Below are 25,864 nucleotides of genomic sequence, written 5' to 3'. Positions count from 1 at the left end.
AGAAAGGCTTTTCACGGCTGGATGTCGCATGTGAGAGCAGCCACACAGGTTACTTTTCAGCATATTTTGTCTTATTCATTTTATTCATCGTTCTTTATTATTTATTTTGATATATATTTATTTGAGAAAAGTGTTGGTGCGCTTAAGCGCACCATTTTTTTGGTGTGCTGAAGTGGTTATGACGTCTCCCATTGGTTCGCTTAAACGGGACCCAAACATTTAAACTAATGGGAGGCGTTATAACCACTTAAGCGCAAAAAAAATAAAATGGTGCGGCCATATGCCTCTATTTATAATGAGATTTTATATGTATGCAGTATTTTTCAAAAAGTACTGTGTGGCCCACTCTGTAGGATAATCCAAACCGTTCATTTGATGGGTCACAACGTACATAGGCTGTTCCCCAAAAATCATATGATCCTAACACTCCTATATATAGAGGTTTCTATAGTTGCAGTGCTATGCAAAAATGCCTTATGCGAAAATCCCTCGCAAAATATAAGGGGTCCACGGTCCACGTTGTTCAAAGATTGAACATCTCCCTTGATATTATTACATGGTAGATGATAGATTCGCACCCCCTGAGGATAATTCACGCCACTGTTAACGTGAATTGTCACAGACTTAAACGCTTTTTGACGCCAAATCACGTTACATGTGGTCCATAGGAAGCCAGAAGGACCCAAAAATAAATGGATCCATTGAAAGAGTTGTTGGGCTTTATAATTGCGCTCTTCATGGCTTCAAATTGAGGCCTATGGTGAAGGGTTGAGCCCAGGTCTAGGCCCAGGCCCAGCACATTGAGAATTTGACATCCGCCAAGAAGTAGAAGATGAGTATTGGGTAACGCGCCTTTATTCCTTCCAACCCTCAACCTCTCACTCTCTTCCCTTTCCTCTTTATTCTCTGCCCTCTTTTTACGTCCCTCTCATCGGATTCTCCTCACTTTTTGCCTTACTTAAGCCCCCTCTCGTTACATCATTCTGAAAGACAAAAAACTCTGAAATCAATGACGATTGGGTCGGGAGGATCAAGTGTCGTCGGTAAGACTCCTACCCCAAACACCCTACTTCTCTTTTTCTTTCCTAATCGTGCTTATAAGGTCTCTGTTTTTTATTATTATTGAATTTCTCCTTTTATTCAGATACATGATTGTTAGTGGCCTATAAATAGTTAACGAATAAGTTGTGCAGTTTGTTATTCATCCAATTTTGTGCAATTTCGGTCCTGTGATGTGGGTTAGTTGTCTTTTTTTTGTTTTTACAATTTTAAATGGATCTTTATAGGCTGTGGTGTGGGCATTCTTGTATTTTGTGCAGTTTAACTTCTGGGACTTGGTTGACTCATATTAATTTGTTACACTCTGATGCTGAAATCCTAATGGGTTTTGACTATGAATCTCTAATTCAGTTGTTGGAGCCTTGGAGGTCCATCTGTTTCAGTCATTTTGCAGATTTTGCATATGGGTTTTATGCCCTTTCTGGTTTTGGGGTTTTTTTTTTTTTGGTAAAGGAATTGATTTCTGTTGTATGGAAAGATTGTGTATTATCTTTAGGTACTTTCTATCTTTTTATTTCTGATTTGGTTTTGGGAATCAGAATTAAGAGTTCAGGTTAGAAAATTATGAAGGTGGGATATGGTCATCAATTGACATGTTTTGGGTTCAGATTCAATTTCTTTTTACGTTAGATTGTACTGGATGCGCTGCTCTTATTGAGGGTTGGCTAACATCATTTTTCTGTGATTCATTGCGAAATTAGAATAGGATCATGGCCTATCAGGGTATCATGTTGTGGGGCCTATCACTCTCAATATGGATCATGAAACCCTGATAGGCCACTACGCAAAAACCCAAGCCTCCACTAGATCCACTATATGAATTGGAGAAGCCCAAACCATGCCAAACAGGCCAGGAATGAAGAACCATATCTCCATAACGAAGCTGCAATGGATGGAAAGATGGTCCATTGTCTCCTTGCCGCACAACACATACAACATCTGCTGATAATGATAATGATTTTCTTATGATTCATACAACATTTGCTGATAATGATCTTCTTATGATTATGTAAATGGTCACTCGTAAGAATCTTTTCTAGATATTAAGTTTAGCAAAAGGCATAAACGTGGCATGGGGTAGGATATTTCCACACCCTCATTAGTGTAGTTTAAGGCAATGGAAGAAGAAGAAGAAGAAGGAGAACAAGAGGAGAAATGAAGCGAATCATGGAATAGGATTATGTTCGCATCATGTGACATTCCCTCTTTTATATTAACATTAAATTACAATAACAAAAGGACAAAAATGTCCCTAACTTAAGTTACATCAGACATAACTGAAATAAACACATATGTTTCAACACTCCACCTAAAGCTGGATAGTGAATGTCAAGCATGTCCAGCTTGCCAAGAATCCTTTGTATACGATTTCTAGGAATAGCTTTGGTGAGAATGTTGACAATTTGATAATCTGATCGGACATATTGAATTGCAATGGTATTTTCTTCCACGTTCTCTCTTGCAAAATGGCAATCAACTTCTATATGTTTTGTTCTTTCAGGAAAAAAATGGATTAGATGTGATGTGGATGGCTGCATGATTATCGCAATAGAGTTTCATGTGGTTTTCCACTCATACTCTCATTCCTATGGGTAGAATCTTAGGCCACAAAAGTTTGCAAGTTGCATGTGCAATACTTTGTATTCTGCCTCAACAACATATCTGACCATCATAGATTCTTTCTTACTCTTCCACGTTGATAAATTAGCCTCCAACAAAGGTGCAATGGCTACTATTTAGATCTCCCATCAGTGTGTGAGCCTGCTCAATTTACATCAATATATGCCTATACAGTCAAATGACCCCTTGTGGCATCATAGTTTCAAAACTCCTCCATGTCATCATCGCCTCCCCTAGTCGACTCCCTTTTACCTTAGCATCATTCTTGTCTAAGTCTACGTTATGCCCTGCAAAGTCAATCAAAACTCCTTTGACTCTCCCGAGTTGTGACTGCGTCAACCAAGTATTCAACCACATCGTGCCCAACCCTAAAGACAAAAATTGAACGAACAAAACACATAAACACTACTTTGCGAAGGGAGGAAATCTGATCTCTGACTAACCCAACCCTAGCCAAACGATCTGCTTCTCTATTAATGAATACCCACTAATATGCTATGCTGGCGATCTATCATTTAAACCATGGTTTTAAATTTTGGTTTTGGTACCGGTTTCGGACCCACCGAATCGAAATTTCGGCCGAAATTTGGCGAAACAATAAAAACATTATTTTATTCAATACCAAATTTCGGGCGAAATTTCAGTAAAATATTAAATTAATTAAAAAAACAGGTTTCCGGGTGAAATTTTGGAATTTCGGACGAAAGGTTGGAAAAAATGAAATTTCAACTGAAATTTCGGACGAAATAAAATACCATTTCTGGTATGTGACATTTCGGTGTCGGTCCCAACCGAAACCTGAAATTTCAGATTTCGGTCGAAATTTAAAACCATGATTTAAACTTGGCATACCGACATATGCTACACATAAGCATATATGGAATACATCTCCATGATGTTGATGCAAAGTATCATGTAAAACATGGGGTTTACAGTATGCAAAGACCGTTATCCCTTTCTTCCGTGGATGCATCGGTTCATGCAGCATGCACTCACTGACAAACACATGTATACACACGTATTATGTATCTGGGGACTTACACTCATGCTAAGCATTGTAATTAACTGTATTAAATAAAAAATTCTTATAAACCTACAGTTGTAAGGTGTTTTTTAACTAAGAATTGACACAATATATGGCTGATGTGATTCTTTTTATCATCTTTATGCTTGGGGCTTCTTGTGGAGCCCTTGAAACATGTTGGAGAAATATCACAATGTATTTTTTGTTCTTTTATTAATTATGAAGAAATGTTATTAATCTAAAAAAATTACGAAGAAATGTATTGTGTGTAGCTGCTTCACATTTATGTATTTTCTTGTGGAAGTGTTTGGGTTTTGGAACTTGGAAAAATAAGTGATGGTGCATTGGGGCTTGCCTTGCTAAATACTTTTTGTTATTATCTAAGTTGCATATTAATGGTGATGATGTATTGGAACTTACCTTGGTAAATGCTTTTAATCCTTATCTAAGCTGCATAACCTATTAATATGAATCATTGGGACATCCTATTTGAGTCACCAGCAAGTTTTCTGTTGGTTATAGTACAATTTTTGCAACATCAACAAAGAAATCGAAGGAACATTTGTTCAATTATCAACCCTGTTGCATGTGTATTTGGCTTCACCAGATGGTTATATCTGATTGTTTAGAACACTTCCACGATACATGGTTTTTCACCTTCAGTGATATTGTATACTCTTGAGGAAACAATCTAGTTCGCATAAGCTACACATGTTTGTGCCGGTGTTAAAATTTAGTTATTGGAGTTTTCTGTAGTGTGCCTGAAATCATGGTAATAAATGACCTTATAAAGCTGATATCTTCCCTTTGTGACAATTATGTAATGTGTTGAATCTTTTTCTTTTATATTTGATTATAAATTAATGTTGTCTTACCATTCAAAAAAATGAATACATAAATAAATTAATGTTGTCTTAATGATCTTGTAAAGGATCAATACTATAGACGTCAAGCTTTATTATTGGGCAGAGTCCACTTTCTAATTTGATGATTGATAGTTGTGCATCCTTATCTTGCTGTGCAGTTCCACGTAACTTCAGATTGCTGGAGGAACTTGAACGTGGAGAGAAGGGTATTGGAGATGGTACAGTTAGCTATGGAATGGATGACGGAGATGACATTTATATGCGTTCTTGGACGGGTACCATCATTGGTCCTCACAATGTATGTGTTTGTTTATCATTTTGTTAGATTGTTTGAAATGGTTCCACTTTCTATCCATGTTATTTGCCTCATGAAGTGTAGCACCTATAACATTATATTATTTGTTTATCGCATTTTCTATGAGCTATATCCTTTTGACATACTGTGTTTAGCATATGGGGATGTCGGTTGGAATACTAACTTTTTAGTTAGTTGAATTTTGCAATTATGTTAGTAGAGCAATTATATTTTCTTCAATTGTCTAACTTATCTTTCTTTCCGCTAGTTAGATTTTGCTATTATTTCTTTCTATGAACCTTGGCAATACTAGAATATCTACTGTAAAATACTATCTGACACTACAAAAATGTGTCCAACTTTGAGACGGTCAGAGAACTTCCCCATGTAATATGTTACTGATGACAATTTGCCTTTACAAGGTTCATTAACCCCTCTGGAAGTTCTTTTTTTTTTTTGGCCAAAAAAGAAGAACAGATATGTAGGCTGTGAGATTTAAATGGAGAAAATCTTTCTTTTTCAGTGTGATCATAAAATCCAGAGGTTAGGGTGGCTGTTACTTAAATTGAATCATTAAGCTAAAGCCCTCAGTTATTCTTGGAAAGTCACTCTTGTTTCTTAGTTCGTCTGACTATCTTTTATTCCGGAATACCACGGTGTTAGTTGTCAACAAAGAAATGAACATGGAAGGGTTTTTTTTTTTGGCCAAAATTTTAGGTATAATTTTCTTTGAAAGCTAAGAAGAACCTGCCACAATCTGTGGTGAGAGGAGGGTTATAAAAAAATTAGGTGCTTTTTATGGTTATAAATAATATTGCACATTGCAGACTTTTTAGTCTTTAAAAAAGAGATGTTATTTAGTGAAAATATTACTGTGGAGATTATATGATCCAACTAGCTTCCTTATTCCGTGGCAGTCTGTGCACGAAGGTCGCATTTATCAGTTGAAGCTCTTCTGTGACAAAGATTATCCAGAGAAGCCTCCAAGTGTTCGATTCCATTCACGGATCAATATGAATTGTGTAAACCATGAGACTGGTGTGGTAATCTTCTATTTCTTTATTATTCTTACTGATGGAACATGCCTGCTACTTAACTGTAATTAGTAGTTATAACATATGATTGTTCCTGAAATGATGATGGAGGTAATTTAATTGACAATGGAGATGATTTCTATGATGACTATGAGCCCAATATTGTCTCTGGTGGCGGCAGAAAATAAGCAAAATTATGAGCGACAAAATATGATTTGCAGCAGCCGAAAACCCATGATATTGAAGAGTGGTTGCAAATCAGCCCTGCCCTGAACCCAGGGAACATGCTGTAGGGTTTTCTGTGAAGATCTCCGTAGCTCCAGTATTTTAATGTAAACCATAAGATTCTGGTTTTAATAGGGATGGTCGGGATATTCATTGCAAATATCAGAAATGTTTCTCCCTTTTTTTTTTGGAAGATGACATTAATATTTATAAATCGTACTTATAAGTACATGAGCAAGGGACCAGGAGTCGCCCACGATTACAAGCAAGAAAACATCAGAACAATCTCCGGTGTCAGAAAAAAAGTTAACAAGGTTAAAAAACTGTGAATCCATCTTCCTTCCTTAAACAAAGTCAGCAAACAATTTCCTTAACGATATCCACTTAGTGATGATGGATACCTCTTCATCCTAGAATCAACCCAACCAATCCACTCTATTCTAAGAGCTCCCAAGTTCCATCAGCTCCTCAACACATTCGATACCGTAAGGCTCCCTTTGGCAGTAGCAAGTTAGCAAGAGGCTCGACAGCAATCGAACAACTACATATTTTCATATGCTCGTCTTGCTCCTCAGAGTAGAGAATAAATACATCCGAATCGGCGAAGAATATGATTCCTCAAGCCCATTTTAATGTTCCTTTACTATCTTCCAATTAGCAACTTATACAACTTGGCTCTATCCTTGACAACTTATACAACTTTCCAAGTTACAACTTAGGCACAGGGGTCTGTTTCTATATTGTTTAAAATTTCGGTTTCGGTAGAAATTTCGGTGAAAATCTTATAATTTCGGCCACAACTTAGGCACAGGGGTCTGTTTCTATATTGTTTAAAATTTCGGTTTCGGTAGAAATTTCGGTGAAAATCTTATAATTTCGGCCGAAATTTTGAAATTTCAGTTTCGGTTTTAAATTTCGGCCCTGGCCGAAATCCAAGATTTAAAACCATGCTTATAAATACTGGTTGAAAGTTAAGACCTTATTTTCTCTGAAACATGCATTGAACCATGTTCCAAAATACATGTTGGAAGTTGACCAATGTCCTTGGTTAACCAGCTTTCTTTGACTGACCACGATACTCTTCAAAACTTGCTTCCTTGCTGCTCCTCTTACGCAACTGCTTATGTGCTATCAGTAACAGAGCAGATTACAGGTGGGAAGCTCAGCTGAAGGTTTTGATGGGTGTTTTGTTCATTTAAAAAAATTTGTGGAAACCATGGGCGGGTAACAATACCCAACCAAATACAACCAAGTAGAGTAGAACTCTAGAAGTTTTCTGGTCCTTTGTGAGTGATGGTGATGGTTGGACTTTGATCTGACTTGTACAGGTAGAATCAAAGAAGTTTGGAATGTTGGCGAATTGGCAGCGTGAATACACCATGGAAGACATATTGACGCAGCTGAAAAAGGAAATGGCAGCACCCCACAACCGAAAGCTCGTTCAGCCTCCCGAAGGTACCTACTTCTAGTAGACAATAGAAGTTAATTTCATCTGTATAGTGAAATATATATATATATATATATATATATATATATATATATATATATATATATATATGTTTATGTTTATTTGTATTTTCGGTGTAACGGCTGTATCGGTCCTAAGGAAACCTTGCAGCTTCATCGTTCACCTTCCATGCTTCTTTTTATCTGTTTCTTTTGCCAAACTGTATTGCAGGAGTGTTGTTTTAATGAATTGGATTGCTTGTGTGTATCATAAGGATGGGAAAAACATGGTATCTAGAAAGGTTTCTGTTGGGATTTTCTATTATATTGAGAAGTACTTTCACTTTCAGTGGCTTAGTGGATATTTTTTTCTTAGTGAGAGAAGCCTTCTGATTTGTCTCATTTAATCTGATCTCTGAAAACTTACCAATGCTAGTGACGACCGGTTCGTGAACTGGGCCTAAAAAAGTCAGCACGTTGGTCAATTGTTGAATCTTATTTGGGTCAATACCAAGAAAAGTCAGTAAGAGTTCCAGTCAATTTCCCCTCTTTCTCTTCCTCTTCTGGTGATTTTATGCATAAGAAGTGATATATTAAAGAGGGATTCTAAACTCACAGGCGCCCTTGCAAATTTGGGCTGAAAGGGCGCTCCCATTGGGTGAAAATCACTCACCAAAGTGCATTAATATATCACGTCTTATGCGCCTGTGAGTTTAGAATTCCTCTATATTAAATTAGGAAATGTCTAGGCAATTTCCCAGGTAGCCATTTCACAGCCCCTCTTTTACATCAGTGAAGAGCCATATGAGGTGGCATTTCTCTCTTGTGAAAGAGAGGGATGCGAAATTGCTTTTCCGAAATGACCCAGACAAATCCAATTAATATCATCGCCCTTAAATTGGGACGTGATATTTTCACTCCCCTGCGTTACGCATGCGCCTTATAACCTTATTTGACGTGAACAGTGGCCAACTTTAACGCATTTTGACCTCAAATCACCTTATAGGGGGGGGGGGGGGGGGGCATGCCTACTGCAGGGCGTGAAAATATCATCGCCCTAAATTAATTAACTAGAGCATTGAATGAGGAATGAGGAACACGGCATTCACGTGACTGTCTTAAAACACGCTTCATCCCCCCTATGGAGTATGGAGTCAGAGGCAGGCATCTTTCGCTTTCCTAGCAAAGAGCCGCTTAGCCATTTGAGCCGCGTAGCTCGCTCTCTCTCTCTCGGGTAGGTCTCTCTCTCACACACACACACACACACGCACAATAACTCATAACAGGAAAGTCTCTTTTACGCTCTTTCTTAAAAGGTATTGGGCCCACTTTTGCCTTGTGACGTGATCAGACCCTTTGAGGCGAAATTATGTGGAGATCATTTTGATCGGATGATCCTAGGCCCTTGATCTATCAAGCCAAGGTTCAACCAAGAAAAGTTATTAACCATTGATTTTGTAGACAGTGATCTTACGCTGCGTGTACGGTGTACCTGGCAAAAAGTGACCCGGACCCACGGGTCCACCCGGCCCGGCCCACCCGTTTGCCAGGTCTACTTACACATGTGACGTAATTCCAGATGGCACCACGATCATGTGTCATCCTGGGGACGGGTGCCAAATTAGATCATCTTATCCACCCAATTATTATAGGCATGAAAATGGATTATGGGTTGAATAAAGAGTTAGATTTAAGCCTAATTTAAACCGCAAATTGGACAACTTTGCACTAAAGGATTTGACTTTGTTTTTATATATATTGTGGCCAATAGTACAACGCGGCCCACATGATTGCACGATCTAAGCCATTCATTCTTTGTCCCATATAGATTAGGCCGTTCCCCCAAAATCTTATCAATAAGATGATCCTAACCCTCCAATACAATGTCAATTTCACATTAGAGGAGAAATTATAATGTGGAAGGCCGTGTATGCACGCGCATCCAAAAAACAGAGGGCCCACATTGTTTGGGTGACCTAAACCGTTCAATTTTTGGGCCCTAATGTAGATAGGGTGTGCCCAGAAAATCTTCTCCCTTCCTAACCCTTTGATCTGTGGAGGTTTAAAATGGACGTCACAGTATAAAAACCTCAACAGATCGGAGAGTTTAAGATCATCCTATGGAGAATATTTTCTGGGCACACCCTATCCACACAAGGGCCCAACAAATAAACGGTTTAGATCATCCCGAACAATGTGGGCCCCATTGGTTTTTTTTTTAGCCGAGAAAAAAAGTAACCAAGTACGAATTTAGAGCCGAGGCAGAGAAAAAAAAAAAAAAAAACAAGTCGGAGCCTAGAGCCGAGCTGAGCCTTAATTTGAAACACGTTGGCTAGTAACGACTAAGGAGTCAAAATAAGTAGGCCCCATCAAACCTTCTAAAATTAAACAAAAATTTCCTAAAAGCCGCCTTATGTGAAGAGTCTCCTAGTCCAGCTCAGCTTTCTTACTTTCCAAGAAAACACTCAGCACTAAATTAGAAAGTCCCCCCTTTCCTAATAAACGGCAAATTATACGATATACCCTTATAAAAACCAACTCTCTCTCTCTTTCTCTCTCATGATAATCCCAGCCCTAACCCTAACCCTAACCCTAGAAAAGAAAAAAAAAAAAAAACAGAACCATGCCCTCTCACGATCCGAAGATGAAACCGATTGTGATCCGAGACGTATGGTCCTGCAACCTGATAATGGAGTTTCAACTGATTGAAAGCATAATCGATCGATACTCTTACATTGCCATGGACACTGAATTCCCCGGAGTTGTTTTCCGGTCCGCCGGAGGCGAATCCTTACCCTACTATCAACAGACACCGGAGCACCGGTATCGGATCCTCAAAGCCAACGTGGATGCCCTAAATTTAATCCAAGTCGGACTCACCATAACTGATTCGGAGGGTAATTTACCCGATCTCGGTACCGAAAATCGCTATATTTGGGAGTTTAATTTCAGAGACTTCAATGTGGCTACAGACCCTCATGCCCCTGATTCCATACAACTACTCAAACAGACGGGGATCGACTTTGAGAAGAATAGGATGTATGGGATTGATTCCTACAAGTTTGCCAATTTAATGAGGTGGTCTAGACTCGCTCGGAACTACTCAGTGACTTGGGTTACCTTTCACAGTGCTTATGATTTTGGGTATTTGTTGAAGATCTTGACGGGTGAGAGATTGCCTGAAGACATGGGTGAGTTTCTCAAGTTATTGAGGAAATATTTTGGGGATAGGGTTTATGACATTAAGCATATGATGAGATTCTGTAATAGTTTGTATGGGGGATTGGAACGGGTCGCGACGTTGCTAGACGTGGATCGGACGGTGGGTAAATGTCACCAGGCGGGTTCCGATAGCTTTCTCACTTCGCAGGCGTTCTTGAGGATGAGGGACAAGTTCTTTGCAGATGGCACAGAGAAGCACGCAGGTGTTCTGTATGGGCTAGATCAAGCCGCCGTCTGCCATTGATTGATTTTTATTTTTATTTTCCTTCTCCTTTTCATGATTCATTGTTAGTCTTTGTTAATTTTTCTTATTTTTCTCAACTGTGTAAAGATATTGATTATTACAGGAATATATAAATAGTTTTTCTGGCTTAACATACACTCTCTAGTTACTTTTTTTTTTTTTACTTCTGTTCCTTTTAATTAGCTTAATTTGACCATTTCATATTTGGGAGAGAATTCAATGTGTGGATAAATAGTGGAAGTATGGTAAATTTAACCCACCAAGAAGAAGAAGAAAAATGCAAGTAACCCTATTTTTTAGTAACCCTATTTTTTACTAATTGATCACCCCATTTGAAAATTAGTAACCCTATTTTTTATACTAGATAACCCCATTCCTAGAGACTTGAAAACCCTCTTCCAAAACTCCAGAACTCTCGGCCAATTTTCAAGCACTTGATAAGCCCATTCGGAAATTGGTAACCCCATTTTTTAGACTAGATAACCCCATTCCTAGAGACTTGAAAACCCTCTTCCAAAACTCCAGAACTCTCGGCCAATTTTCAAGCACTTGATAAGCCCATTCGGAAATTGATAACCCTACTTTTAAGAGTTACTAACCCCCTTCCAGAGAGTTGATAAACCCCTTCTACTACAAAACCCCCTGCCTATAGCAACTCTTCTAATGGCATTACAATTCTGCGTGATAGAAATAACAAAAGAAATGGATGTTGTTTTCATTAAATGTGCTTCATCGATTACATCCCAATTTGCCTATTACAAAAAAAAAAATTATGTAAATCAAAAAATGTGTAGCCATCCATTCATGTATTACATCTACTTTTTCTTATACAACCACTTGTCTTCCAAAAAAGTGAGTGAAGCCATCTATGCATTATCTCCAGAACTCACCCTAAAAAAATAGCTTAAACCCTAAACAAGATAAATCAGAAACAGAGGAATGAAAAACAGTGGAAAACCCTAAAAACAAAACATAAATACAAAGAGATAAATGGTAAGAACTCAACATTCTAGTTTTCAAGATTTGCCACCAACAATGGTGGCTGAACAAGGAGGAAGATGACTGGTAGAGTAAAAAATAAAAAAGGTGATAATGGAAAAGTAAAAGAAGAGAGAAGAACGAAAAACCACAGTCAAAACGTGTTGTAAATGCCAAAGGACATTTTCGTCCAGCTTTTACTGACAAGACCTCTTTTGTCCCCCTTTGATAATTTTTGAAAAGCATGGGTCCTGTTGATAATTTTGCCTAATGTCTGTCCCCCATTGGTAATTGGTCCATCTTCATATTACATGCAAGATGCAACTAATAATTTAAACTATGGTATCCTCTCTTTTGGGATCTTTTTCATCTATCATTATTATGTTGGAATGCCTGGTAAATCCAGTGAATACAAGGTAGAGAATATTGAATATCACCAACCATAACATATGAGAGTTTATGTAATTTATGAGCTACGACAAGATTCCTTACAAAACTTCCATCCCACAGGCCCAGAGATTCCCTTGACCCAGTTGGTAGGAACATCACCAACCATAGTACATGAAATTATATAATTTATGAGCTACCACAAGATTCCTTACAAAACTTCCATCCCACAGGCCCAGAGATTCCCCTGACCCAGTTGGTAGGAATATCATCAACCATAGTACATGAAATTATATAATTTATGAGCTACCACAATATTCCTTACAAAATTTCCATCCTCCAGTCCCAGAGATTCTCCTGACCCAGTTGGTAAGGGTATCACCAAGCATATGAGATTATAAAATTTATGAGCTACCACAAGATTCCTTACAAAATTTCCATCCTCCAGTCCCAGAGATTCTCCTGACCCAGTTGGTAAGAGTATCACCAAGTATATGAGATTATAAAATTTATGAGCTACCACAAGATTCCTTGCAAAATTCCCATCCCCAAGGCCCAGAGATTCTCTGACCCAGTCGGTAAGTTAAATAATTTTTGTTCCATGTTTCTTTCTCAATTGGATTCAGGGTTTTCGAAATGCAAGGCATATCAGGAAGAGTCTGTGTACATAACTTACTTTATCAATGGGTCTCAGTGCATGATGAGAAGTTTGATACTTGTTGTTGTTCTTTTGGGGTTGCTCTGAACCTTCAATCCTCCAAGGCTTGGAATAGGAGAAAAATATAGTCCAGGTCTTTGCCGCTCAATTTGCTTTTTGAAAATACTGACAGACAGAATCGTAGCTTGGGACACGATCGACTGCAAGAGTAAATGCAATATGGAAGACAGTTATTTAAATAGTTTTTCTTTTTCTTTTTTGTAGGTTACTGGGAATATCATATTAAAGATTAGAGAATACCATCTCCCCAAGAGCACATTGTTAAAGGTGAAGACAAAATCTTCAGTGCCAATGCGGCAAGATCTTCAAGAGTCAGTTCATCCACAGCTTTCAGGAAATGCTCCACTGGTTTCCTGCGAAACCAAAATGTCCAGCTTCCATCATTAGAATAATTTTTAAAGCACATATAATTTAAGATCAAGTTGCCTTTGACTAAATATGAAAAAGGAGAAATTATATGGTGCCCGACCGTGAAGTAGTGTGAAGGTGGTACTTCAAAAGTACCACCCTTGATATTTAATCCAACAACAGCCTCTTAAAAAGTGGGCTGCTGTTGGATCAAATATCAAGGGCGGTACCTTTTTGACGGTACTTGACGGTCGGGCATCATATAAAAACTCATGAAAAAGAATGCAAAGCAAAGTTCAGTACATATAATTGAAATAACTGACCAAAGTGGGCCATGCATGTGTTCCACAATAGAACTTATATGACTTACTGACCTACTTGAAAGATTACAATTGTGTGGTGAGATAAACTAATGAATAAATACTCCCCTAGTGCACATGGAGAGCAATACAAATGGGCTCCACTGGAATTGCATTTTTTGGATATTTCTTGATATGGAACTTCATTTTCTCTCAACATAACCAGCAGGGTCCACACCCAATCAAACTGTGATGAATACTGCCTAGCTGAATAATGAATAACTTGTAACTGGGTCCATCATTCATGTCGGGTCAAGAGTTTTGTGCTTTATATTAGCAATAACGTAAGAACTAGAATATGTTGGTGAGGGAGTCAAGGTCAGAGATAATTTTGGCAAAGAAAATATTAATTCTCCAAAGCACACAAAGAACCTTGTATAATTCTGCATAAACCTTTTGTTATACATATCATGGTCGGTTATAGGAATTTGTATTCAGTGTCTCATTGACAAGGGCAAATGTGACATAAGGAAGTCTACAATGTTAAGCATAAGTTGTGCAGTACATGGAACTTGTGTTTGCACTTTAAGGTTCGTTCCACAGTGCAACAAGTTTGCATCCGAGATTGGAATATATCATAAATTCTTTGAGCATAGTTCGATGATTATTAGGGTGCACTGAGAATAAGCTGGATCAGGTTTCACTGTTGAATTTTATTTTTTTTCTGTTATGACAATGATAGTAAATTCGTAAAAGAAACAGAAAACATGAAATCCATCAATAGCTCATGTTTCAAACTGGAGAATGATATTGTGGCCAAGTTTTGTTACACCATGTAGAGCAGATGCTGCAGTAATCACATAATATAAGATTATAAATCTCATAAAGTGATGGATCGACAAGTGTGTAAAAGTATAGAACTGAACACCAGAAGTTCTGTCAGCTAACTATTATTCAACAGAATGCATCTATTATAATCCAGTGCCTGTAACATTTAAAAAAAATAAAAATCCAGTGCCTGTATTATAATAGGGATTTTTACTTATAAATCCCTTAGTTGTAAATATATTCCAATTAGTCATCAAGAATCATGAATTAACCTAAACGTTTGATTTTTTTGAAAAATATTCCAAATAAACCCCTATTTACTACATATGAAGCATCAGGCACTAATTTCTTTTGACAAAAATACACTTTTGACTAATTTTGAAAGAAAGATGTTTTTTTGACCCAAAACTTATGTTTCTATTTTGTTGAGGAAAGCTATATTTTGACCCAAAAATACACTTTGTTTTTATATCAATATGAAAAAATATAAGGGTTGGGCCAGTAGCTCAATGGTTGAGGGATTTGTTTCTCAACCTTGAGGTCGCAGGTTCAATCCCAGCTTACCTAACAAAAAGAAAAATGCAAGGCCCTATATCATTTTGCCTAAATAAAAAATGTGTAAAAGATAAGTTGATTGAACCACTAGCTCAATGATCAAAGGCGACCTAGAGGACTAGAGGTCGGGAGTTCAATCCCAGCTTACCTACCAAACGAATCGATATGTAAAAAAAATCATTTTTAATATTAGAAACATTAATATTAAAATATTTTTCGGCAACAACGCATGATTTAGAATTACTAATAGTGCATTTTTAGAATTGCTAATAGATCATTTTTGTCAACAAAATAGCTTTTATGGAACTCTCAGAAATATTCGTCAAAAAAATCAAACTTTTACGCTAATTCATGATTTTCAATGACTAATTGATATATTATTATATTCTGAAAATAAGGGATTTATAGAAAAAAGATCCCAATGTAAGAAGAGACTTTTGTAATTGAGAGAATAATGGATTGGAGATCACTCAAATCCCAGTAAGTGAGAATCTGTAACCTGTAGGCACTTTTCTGACTCGGCAGATTCCATTGAAATGCCAGTTACAACTATTAAAAAAGCAATGATAATTTGAAAAGTTTTCGGCAAAAAACAACAGGACAAGCCCATTAGGAATCAGTAACTCACCGGCACCCATAGGTCAATATTTGTCTCCCAATGTCCTCGGTAACAATCATCTGCATAAAAAGAAAGAAACAAATATTAAAAAAATCTACAGAAGCATTATGAAACAAAAATATGCAGGAATTTGAACACCCATAATATTTCTCCTACTCTGGACTCCAGATTCATCAAAACAGCTGATTTGGTAGCATTTTTGGCTCGATGCAGTTCGACCTCAGTAACTAAAACCAATAATCAGAAATATATGATTACAAAAGGCTGTCAATTCAAAAAAAAAAGCTGTGACAGTCCTCAGAAAATTATAAATCAGATATTACTGGCCCTGTTCGTTTGAGATCATGCCAACCGATTGTGAGGACAAAACCAATTATTGGACTCAAAATTAAACATAAATTTGAGTCGAATAATTGGTTTTGGACGCGCAATCGGTTGGCATAATCTTAAACGAACAGGGCCTAAGAAATGATGCCCTACCCTGCCCAAGGGTTGTAACTGCCAATAATTCATCTACTGCGATCTCAACGGCTTCTGACACATAATCAGATCCCTGTAATAGTTAGAAATAATAAATGAGAAAAGATGATAAGCTTTTGAAGCTCTTTTAACAGAAAAACATACCCAGTACAGGATACCTTTGAAATAAAACTTTTAGCTCTACAGGTAAATTATCTATAAATTATTCACTTCCCTCCAAATGCATGAAAAGTATAAACCAATCTCTGTGAAAATCTGAAATGTCATCGAAAGTATGAATAACCATCTATTGGTGGGGGATATGTTTGGTTGCCCGAGCAACGACATTACAAGAGCACCCTACACTTAGGTAAAAAGATACGGAATCAGGTGAGAAGATCCCAACCTTCAGATTCATTAGAATATTTCATCCCTCATGGACCAGAGTAGACTCTTACAAATATCATGATCTTAGGGAATATATGTGGTTTTCACTAAAGATAAAAAAATGGTTGGTGGTATTTGCATTATTTTGATTGTACAACAATTAATAGAACATTTTTATCCTTTTGTCACTAATCACTATCATTGTAAGGGCACTTAAATACTTCTTCCCAACCACTGTATTAAGTATTGCTATCCTAATTATGGAAACCTAATAAAATATAACATTCTCTTATAGGAAACAAGGCTTTCCACGGATCAAGCAAGGTTTTCTTCATCCAACAAATAGTTATTTTATTTCTTACTTATAGTTTCAGGGATATTTTAGTCATCAATTGGATGTCTTCGCATAAATATTACTGCCACCTTAATAAAATATGAGAGATATATTTTCCCACCATGGCAGCAGTATGATTTTTTACCCAAAGGAATCCTAGACCTTCAAAACTGAAGAATCTGAGCAACTGAAATACACTAACACAATTCTCCCTTCTTTTACAATAGGATAAAATAAAACCATCCCGTGCAAAAACAGATTCAGATGTGTGAATCCTGACCTGAATAATAATAACTCTTCGTGCGGTAATTCAACTTCTAATTCTTGCAGAGATCTTTATAATATTTGACACTAACAGCACCTATTATTGGTATCTTACCTCCCTCTGCTTTTATATTTTCTTTGGTCAGTTCTTTTATTTGTGTTCTCACAATATATATATATATATATATATATATATATATATATATATATATATATATATATATATATATATATATATAGAGAGAGAGAGAGAGAGAGAGAGAATTCATAAAACTAGAAATTAGAAAAAAGGGTGAGTTTATAAAAATAATCGGATCAATTCTCATGGACTTGTTGAGACTGATTTTCATGGCTTATTACATCATTACATCTAAATATGCATAACAGGATTAGACTTGGGTAACAGAGAACATGACCTTGGATAGGATAGAATGGAAGAAAATGATCCATGTAGACGAACCCAACTAGTGTTAGGATTGGACTTAGTCAATTTGAGCTGGATAGATCCTTTTTCCTTCTTCATTAAAATTTTCTAAAGGATTCATTAGCCGACCCCAACTAGTTTGGGACAAAGGCTTAGTTGAGTTTAGCTGAGTTGTATAATCTAAATATGCATATTTTATGTGGAATTGTATTTTTTTTTAAATGGGGGTGAGTTTTGACCGTTGTGAAATTGTAAATATTTGTCTTAGGAATTATTTTCATTTTTTGTTATTTTCAGGATTATATCTAGAAAAGGAAAAATAGAAATATTTAAAAGATAACTTCACATAAAATTTTAAAATTTATAAAAACAACAAATATTGTGAAATTATCGTTGTATTTTCACAATAAAAACTAAAAATGAAAATTTCATGATATTTTTTTAAAATCTCAGTATAATTTCAGTTTTTGTCATTTTATCAAAATATTGCAAAAAAATGCATCATTTAGAAAAATACGGAGGTATTTGTGACTATATAAGAGGCCATCTACGAATGTAATTTGTGCTCCTATTAATATATCATAATCCCCACATATGCCTTCAGAGTTATATGATATGTTTGGATCACCGGGATTGATTGATTGCCTAAATGACATTTATTTTATGGGCTTTTGCCAATTCTTTTGGGACTTGCCAGTGGTAAGGTTTCTATTTACACGGTTCCAAAATCAGCCGACACATGGTTTGTTGGAACTCAGTACTTTCTTTTCCTTATAAACATAATACAACAAAGTTTTGATTTATATGCAATTACAATTAATCAGATTTTTTAGATAAAAAAAGAAATATTGTCAGAAAAAGTCAAAAAACCATTTCTCAACATTTTGCTAGAGTTATGAAGCAAAAAACAATTTCAAATACTGGCATATTCAGATCAAACCCAAAAGAGATGCCATTAAAAAAACTAATTAAAAGAGATAGAATTTAACTACATCCATTTGGAAAAAAGTACGACACGAAGCTTCGTTTTTTTTACTCAAATTATAAAGGTAAACAAAGGACCAATGCAACTTGTAATTATGACAATTCATTAACTTTCACTATCATGGATTCTGAGCAAAGGCTTACTGTAGTCGATTGGATGCCAAAAAGACCAGTGTCATTGTATACACTACTAGCAGCCGAGAAGGAGTCCACTTGTTGGTGTTCATTTAGCACACGGAGATCTGTAAGAATCAACACAATAGTACACCAGACTAAGAACAATACTAATGTGTACCTCAAGTTATTTCTATAAGAGAAGACCGTGTCAAAAATCATTAACAAATGCTGCTCCATATATCAATAATAATATTTTGAATGAAAATGAAATAGGAATGGCTTAAATTGATAACATAAGAGAATCTCATTTCTTCTCAGTATCATCATAGTCAGTGCTAAAAACTAGCTGCTCAGACTTGGAATTCAGGCAAGTCAACTTGTTTTTGCCAGGATATGATTCCCAAGTTGTAAATATGAGTGACCTTGTAGGTTTTTCAAAATATAAGCTGGCTGACCACTGAATCAGTTAATTTTTGAAGGCATTGATAAGCCAACGAGACGAGTGACTAGGTTTTTTTTTTTTGGAAAGGGATGGCGAGTTGTAGGCACACTCACTATGTATGTATCTATATCTATATATACATATACATTACTTTAAAAAATTATACATATACATTACTTTAAAAAATTATACATATACATTACTTCAAAAAATTATACATATACATACACGGATTCGTGCGTCTGAGTATCAACACGGATACGAGCTGCTTGACATGAAACCCCTAAAAATCTAGAAAATGGGAACACGCCCATACGCATACATACATATAAAATTACTGATTAGTAATTTGCAGCAAGATAAATATGATATTCATTTAAGAAGCTAATAAACTTTAGGATGTGTGAGTGAGAGAGCTGGGATCGAACCTGAGACCTCAAGGTTGAGAAACAAACCCTACACAGCATTGAGCTACAGGCCCAACCTCCGTACACACACAGAAGTAGAGGGCGAATCCCTTACCTTGAAATAAATTATTTTCTTGGCAGCCAAGTTCCACATTGACTCACTGAGGCAACTCAACAATACAACTGACTGAATCTGAACATAGTTTCATTATCTAATGATCAAATGAAAGGCAAAAAAAGAAAAAGAAAAAGAAATACTAGAGAAGAAGAAATAAAACAAAAGAAAAGGAACCTAGAATCCTATATCTATTCTTCCCACGGTGACCTCTTTTTGCAGTTTTTTTTTCTTTTATTCATTTTCTTTTTTGCCTGTTTTTCACTTAGCCAAGTTCCACATTAACTGATTGAGGCAACTCAATAATACAACTGGAAGAAGAAGAAATGAAAGGCAACTTCTCCTCCCTTTGGGCATTTTTTTTCTGCTTTTATTCATTTTCATTTTTCTTTTCACTTACCCAAGTTCCACATTGACTCACTGAGGCAACTCAACAATACAACTGAGTGAATCTGTTTTTAACAGTGAACATAGTTTCATTATCTAATGAACAACAGAAAGGCAAAAAACGAAAAAGAAAAAAAAGACTAGAAGAAGAAGAAATAAAACAAAAGAAAAGGAACCTAGAATCCTGTATGTCTTCTTCTCACGCTTACCTCTTTTTGCAGTTTTTTTTTCTTTTTTTCTGTTTTTCACTTAGCCAAGTTCCACATTAACTGATTGAGGCAACTCAATAATACAACTGTGCACTTTTTCTGGACTCTGTTTTTTAATAGTGAACATAGTTTCATTATCTGATGATCAAAAGAAAGACAAAAAACAGAGAAAAAAACTATCAGAGGAAGAAGAAGAAATAAAACAGAAGTGGTGGAAGAAGGATGGATGACCTCTTGTACAAATTATACCCTTGCGTGACGATATCCTTGACTTTGACATTCAGGCATGGATCAAACAGCACATCAATAGAGAACTCAATCATGTGGTAGATACATGTGAACCATGATCACAAATACAGCGGATCTAGTCGGATAAAACCTGACCTTGTAAAGATTTGAAGACTTGTGCAGGTTCCCCTCACTTGAAGGCCTCCCAGCATTTTCCCGTCCTTAGTACTGATAACCTTGAGATCATGGCTCAAAGGCTATATAATCAATCCAGTTTAATTATGACGGTTAATAGAAGAAATGTTAACCATTAGTTACCTTTCATCTTTTTTCTGAAACTCTTGACTTCCCCTTTGCTGGTCAAACACACAAAAGTCCAAGAATTCTTCTACTCAAACCCCTATCTCCTCCTCCTCCTGGTATTTTTCTGCCACTCCTATTTTCCTTTTACGTTTTCCACCTACTCAAACGGGTTCCACATTGACTTGCTGAGCCAACTCGCAAAGATGATTGGGCTAGTCCCAACTGGACCCTGTGACTGTGTTTCCGGACACTGGTCATAGCCTCATAATCAAATAAGAAGATGAACAAGGAAAACCAAACAAAAAATGGTGGAGGGTGATAAGATTTAGGACAGGAAGCGACCGGCTGTACAAAATAAAGCCCTGCCTGATGGTATCAGCGACTGGCTCATTCAAGCACAGGTCAGATTACACACAAGCAAAGGGAGATCAATAATGTGGCAAACTCTTTCCAATTATGATCATAAAAAATATAGTGAATAAAGTTGGATCCATGGTCAATCAAGATCATGTATACAGTGGATCTAGATGGATCGATCCTGGCATAGTTCAGATTTATTCCCTCGTCTTGAAAGGCCTCCGTGCATTTTTTTCCTAGCTGTGCCTCCCTAAATTTTCTCCTCTTCTTAGTGCTAATGACATTGAGATTATGGCTTGCAAATATTACACAATCAGTCCAGGTTAATTCTGATAATCATTAGAAGAATTCCAGCCATTAGTAACTACCTTTGACATTTTACAAAAAAATTTATTTTGTCATCCCAAAGTGAAATGTAAGTTAAACCGTATCAGTTCTTTGAAGAAAAAAAACATCATATGGCTTGTTTCAGCCGTCAGATGGCAAATTATTATGAACATCTTAAGACAGAAATATAGTTTGTACTATAGGCATGTGAAAATTTCACTTGAATAGCCCCTCAAGACAGATTACAAAAGATTGAAACAACTATGAAGAATAAAACTAAATCCCTCACTTGAGAAGTATTAAACATTAGCTGATAACTCACAGAGTCGAGAGTGCATCCCCTTCCCCGGACCACCAACAGAGAATGAACCACCACCACCCATAAGAGTCTGTAACATTTCAACTGCCCTCAGATAACTGAAATATATTCACTTACAAGCACAGACAGTATATAAAGCATCTCAATCATTGGAAAAAAAAATCCCGCATTATAAACGCAACAAATAAAAGATTGAATACCTGCAAAACAGTCAAGGCAGTTGCATCCTTCTCTTGACGCCAACCTCCTGGAACTTCAAAAGCCAGTGCTACATGAGTCTTCTGTAGTAAGAGAATGACGGGTCAGACAGTCTAAAAACAAGTAGACCAAATGAAACATAAGAATCAAACCGTTTCAAAAAAAAAAAAAAAAAAATTTACATAAGAATCAAGAGGAAACATTAGTAAAATGAAATATAAGAGTATGCCAAACATTGGAAAATTACCTGAGAATCTGCTCTATACCTGAAATCACCACCAACATAAAGAGATTTTGGCACCTCCGTGGGAGGACCACTGTGTAAGTCATACAAGAGAGGCTCTACAATAGCCAATAATTGTTCATGATCCACTCCAGATGCTGCCAAAACCATGCGTTTGGCAGTAAAATTTTCCTGTTATTTGTTATGTTTCTGTTAGAAAGTAATGAAAACCTCATGATTTGGCTTAAAACCGCATATCAGTCACAATGTCACAACGTTAACAGAGTTAGAATCATACGTATCAGTTGAAAACATAAGGCAAAGGTCAAAGCGGATCTTACGAAATAAAAATTTTCAAGAACAGATCCATCTATTCTGTCTAACACTGAATCAGGTGCCATCAGTGGTTTCCCCAGTGCACCGGAATAACCAATAGAATTAAGTGATTCCAAAAGAAACTGCTGAGGGTTGTTCGAAATTTCTTTAATTTCTGTCTTGACTTTGGTCAGCTGTACTGTCAACATCATAGAACCAAAAGAAAATAAGGCACCGGAAAACAAAATATGACACCGAAAACCATATTGAAATTATTTTCAAAGGTGAAAAAAATATGGAAATTGTCCTGACCTGTTCCTTGACCTCACTTTCAAGAAACACAGGGTTCCTTATGCAGTCAACAAGCAATTCAATCGCCTCTGGCAGGCAGGTCTTTAATGTGTCGTAACTGTAGGCCATCTGTTCCCTTGAAGCAGAGGCAGACACATTGCCTCCAGTACCCTCAAACTCGCGTACAATACGCAAATGACTGCGATTTTTTGTGCTTTTGAATGCCATCCTTTCCAAAAGATGTGTAAACCCTGTCGATTGCTCCGTCTCATATATGGAACCACAGTCAACAAATAATCCTATGCAAGCAGCAGGGCCCTGTCATTAAAAAAAAAAGGTTTGAAATCAAGTATTCACAAAAAAGAAAACCAGCACAAAGATGAATGAGAGAAAGGCTAAATTATCTACCGGAGAATCCTCGGATGCAATCGTCAGACCATTCGGAAGTTCTGTGATCTTAGTAGGGCATGAGTCCACAAAGTCTGGGAGGTAAGGAGGAAGCTTGAGGCCAGGTAGAGGATGAAAAAGGGGAGGGAATCGCTTCGCATAGCTTCCCTTAAGCCATGAAAGTGGTTCTTGTGATGAATATTGGGAGGAAATTTCCTGACTTTGATTACATGGGGCACGTGTATTTATACACCTCACGAGATTTTCATTATCAAGAAGCTACACAGAGATAATTCAATAAGAGAGTAAGTTTGGCCATAAAAAGACTTATGTATCGGTATAAATGTATTACTAAGATGCAAGCACGCAGAGTTGGCAAAGCAACCAGAACCTAACTACAAACTAACAAAACAACTAGAAGATGAGTGTGCTGAAACATATTGGGAATTATGACTAACAAGTTCAATATATGATTCACTACCACACTAAACAATTGAAGAATAACAAAAAAAAATGTGGAATGCCAGCTGCAAGGCCTGAAATAACATACTAATTGCACCAGAAATGGGAAAAAAAAGATCGTCAAGGTTTTGTCCATTAGAAATATTGACATTTGTCTGAAATAGAGATTGTTTAACAAGAGGAATTCCCTTGTTATACACTCGATATTCTAACGATGACTAGATGAGCACAGAGACAGGAAAGAATACAATGATAACTTGAAAGCTTGCATATACAAATCAAGATGCATTTGTGTGCCCAGGTATCCAAGTAAAAGCATATATAATCGAAGAAACGGTGTCAACTATAGCCACTAAAACATGTGAGATACGGAAATAGAAAATGTACAAGTTCTAAACATTAAAAAATGTAACAATTAACTATTCCTTACATAAGCAATTTAGTACTCAAATTGTTTGAACCTATAAAAAATAAATAAAAAATAAAAAATGTGTCTAGCATTTCAAATACCCTTTTTTCAAGTTTGATTTAGTAAAAATGCTAAGACACATAACAACCTTCTCTCCGCTCCTGTTGCTCGTGCCCAAGTCTTCTACTTCTACGACATGAAGCGTGTACAATGCATGGTTTGCTTACTCACTGGTGATCAACTTGACCAAGTACAAGGGGACTCCAAAGTCCAAACCTTATGGGGTATGGACGAGGAGACGAGGGATATCTCAGTGGTCAAGTGGCATGGGAGATTTCTTCATGGCCAGAGGGATAGCGATGTTTCGGACTGATAAGTTTCAAGAGTTTGCCTATTTCCGTGTCCAGATGGATATTATCAAGTTGTTTGAATGCTAGTAGACATCGGTTCTCCATGCAAGTCTGATCAGCATGAAATGCATATTATTGTGAATGTTTTTAAGTTACTATCAAAGTGTGTTTGATGTGGATAATAACATGGCTAGCAATCCAGTTTAAGCTAGATAATTAAGGCTTTTATGCCTGGTTTCATTAAATTATGTGCTTGTACATCAGAAAATAATAACAGTATTAATAATAGGGAAATGTTATCACCACTACTGTATTTTTTATGAGGGCACTCTCACTTTATTAAAAGTACGGTATGGCCCGCACCATAGGATGATCCAAACCGTCCATTAGATGGGCCACAGCCTCAATAGGTTGTGCCCCATAAATCATTTCCATAGGTTGATCCTAACCCTCCGATCTGAATGTTAGAGAGTTGATCCTAACCCTCTATAGATCAGAGGGTTAGGATCAACCTGTGGAAATGATTTTTGGGGCACAACCTATTTAGGTTGTTGCCCATCTAATGGACGGTTTGGATCATCCTATGGTGCGGGCCATACCGTACTTTTAATAAAGTGAGGAGTGCCCTCATCAAAATACAGTAGTGCTGATAACATTTCCCTAATAATAATAATAATAATTAGTGTGCAATCAAATTCCCTTTTCGTCTCCTCATATCATTCTCTTTGATGGAAAGAAATGAACGAAAACCACGATAGTTGATAAGAAGAGATTAAAAGGGAATGAGATGCAGAAAAAAAATGAAGGAAAATATGATTGGGGAGGGATTTAAAAAGCTATGCAGACTAACCTTGCGAAGAGGAAATCGTTTGGAAGCTCGGAACATTCTCCAAAACCCTAACTTTCTGCTCGCTCTTTTGCCCGCTCTCTAAAGTTCGAACTAGCGCAAGAAAACCACGGAAATGCCGGGAAGACAAGGGTTTCCGTTTTGAGAGGGATTAAATAGGTGAAGTGATATATTTATCCCCCCTTTTTTTACTTGAAACAGCCCCATTCTAGTGTAAATAATAATATGACTACTCTTTTAGTCTTTCAGGCTCTGTTCACTTGTTTTCCCGGAAAAGGAAAAGAAAAGGTTTCCTGACAATCTGACGTGGCATTAGGAAAAGAAATCCAGGGAAACTGTGTAGGAAAAAGTTTCCCGCGCTCGTTCACGTGCGCAATAACTGTGCAGGAAAAGGTTTCCCGAGAAACTGCTTGCCCACTTTTTTCACTAGTTTTCCCGGGAAAGTAAATCCGACCAAAATAGTGGAATTTGGTTTCCCACACTAGTGAGAAAAGAGACATTTCCACATCATTTTTGGCAATTTCCATGTCTTTATTTGACATTTTCCACCTA

The 25,864-nt window shown here is 36.8% G+C and overlaps 2 protein-coding genes and 1 pseudogene across 3 annotated transcripts; 2 read left to right on the top strand and 1 right to left on the bottom strand.

Moving 5' to 3' along the window:
- The first annotated feature begins 831 nt into the window (after window positions 1-831).
- On the top strand, window positions 832-7,931 carry LOC143877482 (ubiquitin-conjugating enzyme E2 variant 1C). Its single transcript, XM_077379538.1, has 5 exons — window positions 832-1,043; window positions 4,728-4,867; window positions 5,782-5,907; window positions 7,452-7,632; window positions 7,672-7,931. Exons 1-4 carry the CDS (start codon window positions 1,010-1,012, stop codon window positions 7,590-7,592), a joined length of 441 nt encoding a protein of 146 aa, XP_077235653.1. The 5' UTR covers window positions 832-1,009; the 3' UTR covers window positions 7,593-7,632; window positions 7,672-7,931.
- Window positions 7,932-10,080: 2,149 nt separating this feature from the next.
- On the top strand, window positions 10,081-11,166 carry LOC143876627 (putative CCR4-associated factor 1 homolog 11 pseudogene; annotated as a pseudogene).
- A 1,278-nt stretch (window positions 11,167-12,444) lies between these two features.
- On the bottom strand, window positions 12,445-25,463 carry LOC143877481 (mitochondrial-processing peptidase subunit alpha-like). Of its 2 annotated transcripts, none has more exons than XM_077379536.1 (13): window positions 25,316-25,463; window positions 23,266-23,523; window positions 22,879-23,175; window positions 22,593-22,760; window positions 22,276-22,443; window positions 22,031-22,111; window positions 21,834-21,900; window positions 18,764-18,861; window positions 16,248-16,320; window positions 15,924-15,994; window positions 15,777-15,826; window positions 13,359-13,471; window positions 12,445-13,258 (listed from the first exon to the last, which is right to left on the bottom strand). In XM_077379536.1, the coding sequence occupies exons 1-13, from the start codon at window positions 25,349-25,351 to the stop codon at window positions 13,203-13,205; spliced, it is 1,536 nt and encodes a 511-aa protein (XP_077235651.1). In that variant the 5' UTR covers window positions 25,352-25,463; the 3' UTR covers window positions 12,445-13,202. The 2 variants fall into 2 exon arrangements, with proteins under 2 accessions (XP_077235651.1, XP_077235652.1); XM_077379537.1 differs by having other exon boundaries at window positions 22,031-22,108.
- Window positions 25,464-25,864: the final 401 nt, after the last annotated feature.

The sequence above is a fragment of the Tasmannia lanceolata genome, unplaced genomic scaffold (genome assembly GCF_043159265.1).
Source record: "Tasmannia lanceolata isolate RefF3 unplaced genomic scaffold, GAP_Taslan_0.1 ptg000005l, whole genome shotgun sequence".
NCBI lineage: Eukaryota > Viridiplantae > Streptophyta > Magnoliopsida > Canellales > Winteraceae > Tasmannia > Tasmannia lanceolata.
Note: the sequence above shows the minus strand (reverse complement) of the source record. Positions and strands in the feature narration are given on the sequence as shown.

Excerpts from the sequence above, each read along its gene's own strand:
- LOC143877482 (XM_077379538.1), top strand. The coding sequence starts at position 1,010 with ATGACGATTGGGTCGGGAGGATCAAGTGTCGTCG. Across the intron at positions 1,044-4,727 it reads GGGAGGATCAAGTGTCGTCG|TTCCACGTAACTTCAGATTG; the intron begins GTAAGACTCCTA and ends CTTGCTGTGCAG. Across the intron at positions 5,908-7,451 it reads TAAACCATGAGACTGGTGTG|GTAGAATCAAAGAAGTTTGG; the intron begins GTAATCTTCTAT and ends TGACTTGTACAG.
- LOC143877481 (XM_077379536.1), bottom strand. The coding sequence starts at position 25,351 with ATGTTCCGAGCTTCCAAACGATTTCCTCTTCGCAAG. Across the intron at positions 22,444-22,592 it reads TTCTTGAAAATTTTTATTTC|GAAAATTTTACTGCCAAACG; the intron begins GTAAGATCCGCT and ends AACAAATAACAG. Across the intron at positions 13,259-13,358 it reads AATGTGCTCTTGGGGAGATG|TCGATCGTGTCCCAAGCTAC; the intron begins GTATTCTCTAAT and ends TTACTCTTGCAG.